Source organism: Phalacrocorax carbo, chromosome 4 (genome assembly GCF_963921805.1).
Source record: "Phalacrocorax carbo chromosome 4, bPhaCar2.1, whole genome shotgun sequence".
NCBI classification, from domain to species: domain Eukaryota; kingdom Metazoa; phylum Chordata; class Aves; order Suliformes; family Phalacrocoracidae; genus Phalacrocorax; species Phalacrocorax carbo.
In genome coordinates, this window is record NC_087516.1 from 56,116,234 (window position 1) to 56,128,417 (window position 12,184).

The 12,184-nt window shown below is 40.0% G+C and overlaps 1 protein-coding gene across 2 annotated transcripts in view; it reads left to right on the forward strand.

Annotated features, from left to right (window-relative positions):
* Positions 1-12,184, forward strand: part of BANK1 (B cell scaffold protein with ankyrin repeats 1) — a 154,170-nt gene that overhangs the window by 122,312 nt on the left and 19,674 nt on the right. For both annotated transcript variants that reach the window (XM_064450025.1, XM_064450026.1), the window contains exons 9-11: positions 4,610-4,706; positions 6,860-7,165; positions 9,992-10,273. In XM_064450025.1, the coding sequence (XP_064306095.1) occupies positions 4,610-4,706; positions 6,860-7,165; positions 9,992-10,273 (685 nt within the window). The remainder of the gene's footprint in view (positions 1-4,609; positions 4,707-6,859; positions 7,166-9,991; positions 10,274-12,184) is intronic.

Genomic DNA, 12,184 nt, shown 5'->3' on the forward strand with positions numbered 1-12,184 from the left:
AAGTTGTGACTTGAAAAGACAAAGTCTGCAAGAAATGGGAGGTTAATCAACAGAAGGGATGACAGATTTGTCAAGACAGAAACACAAAACTGTTGAGGCCGTGTCAGCAGTGCTTGGTATTTAAGCCTAAACAAGCAACTCTTTGTTAGTCCATACAACAATTTAAATCTTCCAGTGCACTTCTATGAGCTATTCTGTATCACATCAGGGAGCTGACTTCCATGGAGTAATAATTCTTTTTTAATTCAGCCATAACTGAGGAGAATGTCTTCTCAAAAGGTTCAGTGAGAATTTTACAAGCAATGGTAAGGATTTTCTCCTGCAGTTTTCCCAATTGCTGCAATCCAGAAAAACTGAGGACATAAGAGAAAGCATGAATTCCCAAATTACAACACAGACATGGAAGCCTCTGTTACATAAATTTATTTTTTTTTAAGAAATACCAGTACAATAAGATGAAATAGAGACATGAGTCTGAATTTAGACTCATAAGGGATGTAACTATTTGGTGTAAAAAAGATAGGTAGATAGATGGGTAGGTAGCTATACCCACAGTTGATTTTCAACTTATTAAGGGCAATTTTCTCAAAGAAGAGGACAACTAATAAGGAGACAATTGGAAAACAGTGGAATCAAACACATAAGAATCATATGGATTAATGAATTACTACCCTAGGCATTGTCCCAGGCCCAATTTGAGCATGAAGGTCTGATTTTGAAAGCTGTTGAGCAATGTATCATAAGGTGTTCTGTGTTACTTTGTTTCTAGGAATATAAAGTATGGAGAGATGCATTTATATCTTAAAGGCTAATGTGATCTGTGATTGATATATTTACCTCTAATTTACTGTTTATTAATGAAGTGCTGATGTCCACGTGCTTCTCACTCTTGCCATAACTTGATACAATACCAGATTTCAATGGTGTGGGCCCTTGCTGGGGGGATGATTCCCTCTCAGTATATATTCAGTGGAGAGGAATATTACTGAGGGGTAAGGAGGAGGAAATCTTTAGAAAACGTGCCTTAAAAGGATGGCTTTTCAGAAGAGCATTGCAAAAAAATGCTGACAAGGTGGTTACAATAATTTTGCTAATGTCATTCCTTAGAAAATACCTGAAGTAAATCGATTCAGGCTTTGTATAAGAGGGACAGCTTTGAAGCTATTAAAAAACTTGGCCTTTATGAAAGTCATTAGTTTGACATGAAGCTTAATCAAGACAGTTAAAATACATAACTGAAAGAAAATCTAGCATCTATCTTTTGATGTTGAGAGATGGCATTTAATCTTAGGATTTGGATCATCATCAGTCTCTCGGAGGACTTTCAATTCATTCCAACATTCCTGTTGCATCTTGAGGTAAGGAAATTTTAGGGCTAACTCACAAACCAGAGTTTCAAACCTTCAGAGTCCTTTTCAGTAGTCTGTTGTAAGCAGTCCTGCGCTGACAACAACTTTGTTATACCTTTTTTTGTAATACCAGTTTCCAATAAAGCTCATTTTTCCTTTGGAAGGCGGCTTGGCATCCATAAGAAATCTCAGTGTAAATTAGAGTCATTTTCAGCCACACAGACTCAAAAGACTTTAGTTCAGGTCTGTATGCATATTGTACACCACAGCCTAAATTCTACTGTAGAAACATCGTGCTGGCTTTGCTATTATGTTCAAATTATGTGACCCAACCCCTATAAAAGACAATCCAAACCTAAAAGTAATGGATATTCATTCAGGGCATCATGGCAAGCTTTGTAAGCTGACGCATGCTGCTGTTCTGATTTAGGTACGTTACTTTGTATTCTTAAATGAGGACACACTCCACTGCCTTTGGAGATGCAGCACCATTTTCAGCTGCATGGTGTCGTCACGCCCAGTGTCATAGGAGGCTTTTATCAATAATGTATGCATTACACAGAATCTTTTTCTAATGTAAACATAGGTAGTGTAAAGACTTTCCATCTATCCAGCTTTTCTGTGTCTCGCAGATCCAGGGGACTTTTTAGGAAGTGCAGTTAGGGGCTAAACTTCTGAATTGCATCCTGAATTCCCTAAGATTCAGCATTATCAGTGGAGCCACTATAAGCAAGCAGTGCAGGCTGACCTTCAATCTTGCGAAACACTGAGGTTCAAAGATGCGTATTACTCCCATCTATTCTGTTGTTTTCCTGTGAGTCACCACGTTTCCTTCAGTGGAGAAATATCTATTCCAAAGAAGAAAATCAGAAAGTGCCATTTGTTTCTTCCACTTACCCTTTTAACCTCATTCTACCAACTATACATCCATGTGTACTTCTTATTTGCAAAGATAAAAGTGAACGCCTTTAAAGAATTTCTCTGGTGTGGTACTCCACTGTAATAGCTGGAGAGCTTAATATATCTAGAGCTCTGCTTGCTTGATTTCTTCTGCACGCATCCTCTATTCACAGGAGAAATCCAGAACTTATCAGAAGGCCTTCCCCCCCCCCCCCCCCCCCAACTATACAGTTACATTTAGCACATGCAGGCCTAAATCTTTTGAAAATAAGTATTCTGAAAAGCTCTAAGCTTTTCAGGCCTTTTAAGAGGTATCCTGTTTCTGTGAAGTATAGAGGAACCAGATAAATGATGCGGAAGTTAAAGCAAAGCAGAGATTCTCTCACTGATGTGCACATTATATGGGCATAGAAGAAAGAGTTTAATACTTTACTGTTGGAGGCAGGTATAGCTTTGTGGAGATCCAGGCGTATTCTTAAAGCAGCAAAGCAAAGAGGGCCAGGGAAGCACCTGATGTACAGTCTGATGGCTTCACTGTCTTAAGATTGGTATTCACGAGATGGCTGTGTACAGGAGCAGCAGGGAAGAAGGCATTCTCAGTTCCCTAGAAAAACCCACTATTTCTCCAAATTTTTTCCCCTTTCACACAGTGAGAACTCTGACCCCGAGACAGTGGCTCTGGATGCCAGGAGGCAGTGCGATGCTAGGAACAAACTTCTTTAGTGTCTGGCACGAGCTCATGGGAATCAGTTTCTGCGCCATGGAGAAGGGTATAACCACTCATCAGTTTTTCCTCTTGACTTCTCATGCCCTGTACTCAGTACTGGGGAGGCCACACTTTTAATATTGTGTTCAGTTTTGGGCCCCTCAGCACAAGAGGGACATTGAGTTGCTGGAGCGTATTCAGAGAAGGGCAATGAAGCTGGGAAGGATCTGGAGAGCAGGTCTTATCAGGAGAGGTTGAGGGAACTGGGGTTGTTTAGTCTGAAGGAGGCTGAGGGGAGACCTTATCGCTCTCTACAACTACCTGAAAGGAGATTGTAGCAAGGTGGGTGTTGGTCTCTTCTCCCAAGTTACTAGCAATAGAATGAGAGGAGATGGCTTCAAGCTTTAGATTGGATATGAGTAAAAATTCCTTTACTGGAAGAGTGGTCAGACATTGGAACAGGCTGCCCAGAGAGGTGGTGGAGTCACCATCCCTGGATGTATTTAGAAGATGTGTAGAAGTGGCACTTCAGGGCATGGTTTAGGAGACATGGTGGTGTTGGGTTGACTGTTGGATTTGATGATCCTAGAGGTCATTTCCAATCATAATGATTCTATGATTCACCATCCACTAATCTGCTTGCAATTAATTTTGCAGACTGGGTGATATATGGACCGTGCTATTTCCCTACCTGCTTTGGGGTTGGTGTATTCAAACCCCAGAGTTAACATTTTTGTGATTCAAAATTCCCAGATGATTACTGAGGGCTCTGTTGTGCCTGTGCAGGATAGTTTCATATTACACTTCCATGGGAATCAAGGTCCTGCTGGGTTCCTTGAAAAAAAACTGTCACCTTTTGAAATTCCAGTTGTTTCTGAAAATCAGCGATTAACAAGTGTGTGGTGTACATTTTAAGACAACAGAACTATCTGTATTGTGTTACAAGTTTGCTTTTAGTGGCTATGGATGGACAGAAGTTTGTACCTCTTCTGGTTGAAGAAATACATTGATAATGTTTTAGAGAACCGATTGTTCTCACCCTCCTGAGGCTAATTTTGAATAGTGCTGGGTGAACATAACAGCTTTCAAGAGGAACAAGAAACAACGCTTTGCCACATTTGGGCACTGAGGTAGAACTGCCAACATGCTTTGCAGTCCCATTTCTGGTTTTTCAGTGCACGTGCAGCTTTTGGTACCGACCACTAGGACTAGGATATGGGAACTGTTTGTAATGAGCTCTCCAGAGCTTTCTTGCACTCTGCACACCCTTGAGCTATTCAGTAATGTCCTATAGACTTTCTGGTTTTCTGTTACTGATCATTCTCATTACCTATGAGTGCTTCACAGTTGGGAGCAGAGTTTGGAACTGTCTGGACAGCCCAGCACAGTGCTAAGGAAAGATCAGTTTAGCTTCAATCCTTGCTGTGCAAACTTGGGTATCACTTCATGGCAGAACCTTGTGTCCTCTATATGTACCCAGATATATGCACTCCTTTTGCCTGTAATATGTATGCCACTACATAGCTGCAAATGCATGATGTTTCTGCCTCCCACTTTACCCTTAGTATAATGTTGACTATTATATTGATAGCAGAGTCTGAAAGTAGGAGATGATATCACCAAAACAAATGTTCTCCTTTATTTTTCTATCTAGATTAATACTGCAGATAATTTCACCAATTGTACGGGGGAAGCAGAAGACGATGACACTTATGTGCTTATGTCAGGTTCAGAAACTCTACCAGCCGTGAGTAAGTCATGTTGTTAGACAGCTTTATCAGTAACAAAGCATGTGCTGTGTGAAGTAAGTGGGATTATGTACAAAAAGAGAGGACAAATTATTTTAATATTTTCAATTTCCACATGTTACTGCAACTTCCAGGGACGGCAGATGACTTAGGAGAAGGGGGAAGGCAGGTGAGGGATTCAGTTGTGATAACAAAGTCATCACTCAGTAAGACAGACCTCAGTGTCACCACCCCTCCTGGTAAATTCTGGAAATTTGTGATCTCTGCTCTGAATCTAGAAAACAGATTAATTCTCCAAGTTCTCAGAGAACAGCCTTCATATAAGGGGAGGTACTGCCTACAGGTGCAGCCAATTCCTGTGCAGGGGCACAGATAGACATTTTGCAGTTTGATGTTCATATGTCTAAGCATAGATTGATGACAAGCTTGTTGACAATCTGTGTGGTCATATGCATTTGCCTTGAAAACTGCAAGCAAACTTGCTTGTCTGCATTTATTGATGGCATATATTTTGCATGTGTTTTACAGTATCATGGATCTGTAAAGCTAAACTTTATCCTATTTCTATCTTATCTATTTGTTGACAAATCTATCTTTTCAGCTGTCTCAAATTTTGTGTGAAAAGGGTATTTGTTACTTGCTGCATTTAAACTGGTTGTTTAGCACATCCAGGTAGATGATAGACACTGAAAATGTGAGCTAGAAACCTGATGTCGTGGTTTAGCCCCAGTCAGCAACTAAGCACCACACAGCCACTTGCTCACTCCCCCCACCCCAGTGGGATGGGGGAGAGAATCGGAAGAGCAAAAGCAAGAAAACTCATGGGTTGAGATAAGAACAGTTTAACAATTAAAATAGTAATAGTAATAATTGTAATGTTAATAATGATGATGACGATATAAATAAAAAGGAAAAGAATGAGAGAGAGAAATGAAACCTGGGGGAAAAATACAAGTGCAACCGCTCACCACCCAGCAACTGACACTGCCAGTCCCTGAGCCATGATCGCTGCTACCCCGGCCAGCTCCCCCCGCTTAATATACCGGGCATGACGTCATATGATATAGAATATCCCTTTGGCCAGTTTGAATCAGCTGTCTTGGCTGTGCCCCCTTCCCTCCCGGCTTCTTGTGCGGCTGGCAGAGAATGGGAAGTTGGAAAATTCCTTGACCGGTGTAAGCAATAGTTAGCAACAACTAAAACATTAGTGTGCTATCAACATTATTCTCATACTAAGTCCAAAACACAGCAGTATACCAGCTACAGTGAAGAAAATTAACTCTATCCCCAGTAAAATCATGACACCTGGTTAGCCCTGATCTCTTTTCACTGTCTGTGTCACACTGTATATGGGAACACCTCAGGAGGGACATACGGAAGAAGAACACAGACTGTAACAGCTGGCCTTGTTAGCCAGCTAAATGCCCTAACCTCCCACTGGAATCAGTGGTGGAAGAATGGCATCACCAAAGGATAGCTCAGAATGGAAACCTACCTCAGGAGCTCGGTATTACCTGCTATGCGTTGACTGTTAGTCTACTGACAGACTTGTATAGCTTACTCTGTTACGTTACTGAGGTTGCCTACCCAAATCTTGATGCTGTACATAGTGATTAAAATGTACACTTTCACATCCCTCCACTATATTCTTGTTTTGTGGTCCGTGGGCCACAAAAGACAGAACAGCTCCATTTCTACAGGAATTGACAGCCATGTCTCCCAGGGGGAATATTTATTTCCTTTTAGAGAGATTTAAATAAGCACCCAAACCCCATTGTATAGAACAAGTTACACAGCAGTGTGAGCTACCGCTTTATTTTACTAAGTGTTGCACTGTGCTGCATTGAAAGTCAAGTAATACAGATTATGGTGGCAAGGCTAAGTGTGTGTGATTTTATTCTGACAGCAACTCCAGAAGAGTTTAACATTGTGTGCATGAGGATGGTGTGTATAAGAGTAGTAAGACACAATAAAAACTTCCACTGTTGATCTGGTAAATATTTAAAAAGCTGTTCACTGACAGTATGTATTTGACAGCTTTCCTACTGTATCAGTTCATAAAAGTTTTATTAGCCATTGTGTTGCTTCTATGGGAATTCTTGAAACAGGAAATGTTTCCAGATGGCAAATTTTAAATGAAATAATGCATTCTTTAGCACTAAAAGCCAAGCAGAACCCAGGAGATCAATATGGAATTGGATCAAGATGCCAACAAGAAGCCAAGGTGGATCAGGAAAAGAAAGATGATGTAGAAGACAGCATAGAGGAGACAGAACATGAAGATGAAGAGGAGGAAGATTCATACAGCTTTCAAAACAGTCCTGACAATTTGTACGCCAGCATACCTGATGATCTCGAAGAGAACAGAAGAGGCTGCTTTTTCTGTAAGAGGCCACCCCCTCCTCCTCCTCGAAATCTGCCTGGCCTCCTAAGACGGGACGATCTGCACAATTTATCACAAGGTACAATCTTGGGAGGAAAATAACCCCAGATACAAACATGTGTAAGTGCAGACTAGGTGCTGCTATAGAGATTATGTATGATCACTTGTTCTAACAGCAGTAGCTAGGCAGTATGGCCCTAGTTCTGCAAAGCAAGCGTGCACATATGAACTTCGCTGCGTCAAGATATTCATGACCAGGTATGTTGTATGGGCTGCTGGGTTCAAGGTTCAGGTTTTCCTTACTCTGCCCATCTGGGAGAGCTGCCAAATAATACGTGATGCATTGGATTTACAAAAGAGGCTTGAAACAAAAGATTGAGCTTGTATTTTGTCAGGTTGACTTAAGTATTTACCAATTAAAAATATTAAATACTAATTTGATTTAATACAGCTTGGAATTTCACAGGTAGAATTAATAGAAAGTGACTGTGCGGAGAGAAATAACATAGTCATTTATTACATTTTACCCGATGTTGTGGTTAGAAACAAAAACCTATATTGTGTTGCAGGTTGAAAAGAAAGGGACAAATTGTGACCTTTAATTAAATGCTTTGCTTATTTCGTGTTTTTTTGCCCTTTTTTTTTTTTTTAATACTTCTGCCCCAGAGTAAAAATCTAAAATTTAGTGTTGGAGTTTGATTCAGGTGATGAGAAGACCAAAATACTATTTGCATCTATTTCAGGAGGCATGATTACCATTTTTTTCTCTTTGGGAAAAATAAGTATGCAAAAGAATTCAAGCTTAAATACCAGTCTTAAATAGTTGTGTAGGAAAAAAAAAATCTATTTTGTCATGGACACTACTGACAAGTGTGCACACAAATTGCTTCTCAGTTTCTCCACTGCTTATTACTGTTAACCTGGGTTTTAAATGTGGCATAACCTATTGCAGTCTTAAATTACCATCACCAAGCACTTTGAAGTTCACATAAGTAGATACAAATAGCTTTCTAGCCTTATAGCCTGCTATAGGTAGGTTTTCGTCCTGTTTTCTGCTGTGAGAGAAAAAGCTGGTTATATGCAGGAAGTCACAGGTAGATTCTAAGAGAAAGAGGGGTAGAATAAAAATTAATGTTAAAGATGCATTTTACTTCCCACAAAATACTCAACTGCAGCTATATGTGTGCATGAATGAGGGGCTGGGCTTGGCATACAGGATTTGTTAGCTTAGGTCTGATATAAATGCCTGTCTTGGAATAGCTCTCACGTGGCTATGGAGTCAAATAGTCATGTGGCCCTCTCTGCCAAATGGTGGTTGTCTGCATGTGGGTACCAGCAGAGGAAGTTTCTTGGCTATGTGGTGTCCTGTGCTGAATCCTGTGCTGGTAGGGCAGAGTTAATCTCAAAACACTTCTGTGTGAATAGTTCATTTAAAACATGCTGTGGATTTTCCTGAAGTCTTAGCCTTGGTTTCATCGTTGGGGAATGGGGTGGGGGGTATCAGAATTCCTCTAAATGAGGATGATGCTTGCTTTCAAAAAGGAGCTCTAATGAGTCATTGCTATGTACTTTCAGTCAGCCACTTGCCTGAGGTATTGCTGTGGAACACCTAAAAGGCAAGTCCCCTCTTCTCAAAGTCTTTGTTTTCGCAGTGGCATGAGAGTGCCACCTGTGGGAGTTGAAAGAATATCCTGCAGAGAAAGAAATGGAACTTTTATAGTGACATGGAAACAAAATTTTTTTCATATTAAATATTGCAGGTGTATTAATCCCACTTGTTGTTTTAAAATATTTTTATATCCTATCCAGAATACATGTTGATAGTACGTATTAATAATACATCCCGTTTATAAACAACCCACCCCATTTATAAATGTATCCCACCTACAAAGATTGTTTAGCTCCTCTGAACCCATAAAGAGATAAAAGTCTTTAAGTAGCAGCCAAAGCATTGAAGACACCAGTACTGACCACGGCCTAGTTTAGCAGATACACATGTACAGGCAGATTACAACGCGACGAAAACATGACTCAGTACAAGAATTCCAGGCAGGTCTACTGTTTTTGCAGGAAAGATGCGTGATCAGCACAAGGAAGTTATACACATTTATCGCAACACCAGCCTCAGTAACAGTTTCTAAGTCTTTGCAGTTTGCGGGGGTTTTAAAGACAAATCAAAATAAGCCCAGGTATCAGGAAACTCATTGATTCCTTATAATGCTGTAAAATGTAGAAGCTAAAGGAAAGCAAGTTCTGAGTAGTTTTACTGCAAAATATAGGGAGTACAGAGAGTCAGGGAAGTTACTGGGGGGGGGGGGCGGGTTGGATAGTCTTAACAAAGATTATAAGAGGTCATAAATTTCATCTGCACTGTAAGGGGCTTTTTCATTTTTTTTCACCTTGTCATAGAGTACATCTTAGTAAAGCCCTCAAAACCAAGTAGAACATTGAAGATGTAGGATAGACAAAACCCAACATTTTCTAAAGTAAGTTTTAATTCTGAAGTCACTGCTGCAACAGCTAACAAGTAACATTGACTTTCCAAAACGCCAAGGGCCACAGGTACTACCTACTTGGCTTCACCATTAAAGAACATGTTTGTGTGACTCTTGCGGAAGCAGCTGGGGCACTGAGTATTTCTTTTAAATAAGCCAGTTTATTTTGGGGCTGATAGCTAAGCATCTATTTTTGATAACCTGATGTGAAATCATGAGGAGGCCCTGAAGTTGGAATTATTCCTTTGGGACATCCTCTCTACTGACTTAGATGATCAGAAGCCTCTGAAAATCAGACTGCTGTAGTTTAGAAGTGAAATTAGGAAATCACTTTAGGAAACTCTAAAGCTTTAAGTCCCCATCTCCTTTTCTTTACCCGATGTATGGAACACAATTCCTTGCTTTTTCAGAGAGGAATTTTGTGGAGGATGGAAGTGAAAGAGAACATGGTAATGGACTCATAACAGCACGCTACAGAGAAGACCAAGATACATGCAAGGAAGACAGCAAGGAGGAAGACCCATACACTTTTGCAAAACTGGATGAATCTGTGTATGATTTCATACTGGCTGAGGAGGACGGGAAGAAAAGGAATGAACACAGGTCTTTTATCTTGAACAGGGCACCAGCCCCTGCCCCTCGTCCCATGTGTTTGCCAGTCAGAGAGGAGAACACTCCCTATATAGTACAAGGTTAGTGCTGCTGCTTTGTAAATATTTGACAGTAGAATATAGAAGTGTATCTTTTATTTGATGAATAATATTTTTTTAAAGATTAAGATCCTTGTTCAGTTACTTTCAAACCAACAAATTGGTTGATTCAGTTAACCTTTTCTCACCTTTCGAAGGAGCTGAGAACATTTCTGACTAATATTAATTTTCAATTTGCATCTCAGATAGCATCACTTTTTTGGTTTAATTTTACAAAATTTATGACAATATGATGGAAAATAAGAATCACTGGGCTAGATATGAGTGTGTCTGTTTTAATGGTGTGATACAGAATGTGCTATTTGAATCGCTCTTCCTTTCAGTTTCTTCATCAAAATGTTTTTACTTAATTCTAAGAGAGAGATTTTAGCCAATTATTTTCTTCTGATGAGAAGGGTAGGGTGAAATGCCTGTGTGAGAAGTCCTCTTTCAGCTATCCTTTCTCCAATGCGAGATGCTAGAAAAGGCCACGTGAGGAAGGATTATGTCCTGTTACCATTTCTGTGAAAACTGGGGGACCTTTTTGAGCCTATTCATGGAAATGTAAGGCTGGAAGAGATTTCAGGTATCTTGTAGAGCAATTCAGACTAAAGCCAAATGTTAAAGTAACAAAAGGAATTTCAGTGAACCTACCCAGAGATCTCTGTGTAAGCCCCAAAATCCATACTGCCTGCATTTCTAGCCTCTTCTACAAAAACCTGCCAATGTATAAGAATATGCATAAGAACAAATAGTAGAAAACCAGTCTGAGAAAGGACACCAGTAGATTGCTTACTCCATCCAGCACATTTTGCACTAAAACAGTATTAATACTTCCCAAATCATCCCACTAAATACAGAGAAGAACCTCCTTTTTCATGCCTATTTCAGTCAGTGATTTATTTTATTCTCCCTAGCTAGCTCTATGCCTCCAGCCTGTATAACTCCAGGTGAGGTCCAGAATGTCTGGGCAAATGCATTCATCATTTAGTTGCTCTTTCTTCAGCATCTTCAGGAGGTATAAGGATGAATCATTACAGTAGTTGAAGTGTAATCCAAGAACGGATGTGTATAGGGGGGCCTGTTGCAACTAAGAAGTCCTGAAATGGCTGCTTTTACTGAGATTGCTAGAGAAGTGTCTCAAATCTTGGTCCTCCATCATCATAGACAGGTCAGTGTCTTGAAAACCCTTACTGTGAAGATGCTTTATTTGGGAGATTGCTTTTACTGTCTTTTATTGCAGTGGAGTGTTTCTGCTTTGTCTGCCCTAACTGGTCACTAAGGAAGAGACTATCAGAGGAACTGCTTTGATGGGACTGTGGTTCTTTTACATGAGATAGATATATATATATATACACACACACATATACACACATCCATATATACACACCCACACCCCCAAGGTTGTTAGCTTTGCTTTTATGAGCAGGCAGTGGCATCAAATTAGTTTCCTGTTGTTCTGTGAAATCAGCCTCTGGCTCAAGTTCATTTACTTATAAAATAAATGAGAAAAGTGGAAGCACTTCAAGAAAGCTTCAGCTGATCACTCAGGCCTCTGTTTTGCCTGGCCATCCTGCTAGTTCCAGATCTGGAGTTTCTCACCCTCCTGTTTTGTGCAGGAATTTCTGAGACAGATAGTGGAATTTTATATCTTCACCTGAAAGATTTTTCTTGCTACTTGGGTTGGCAATTTTTGTCCTTCTCCACAGCAGTTAAAAAATTCTTCAGCCAGTCTAGCAATATCTGAGTTTCCAGTTTATTATATTAAACTGCTTATAATCAGGAAAAAAGATTGTTTCGGCTGTAAGAACCAGAAAATTTCATTCCAGTCCATCATTAAAATCTGCATGTGTTTGCAGCCATTGCTTTATAATTTAATCTAATCAGTGTAAAATAAAATTATTCTGACTAGTG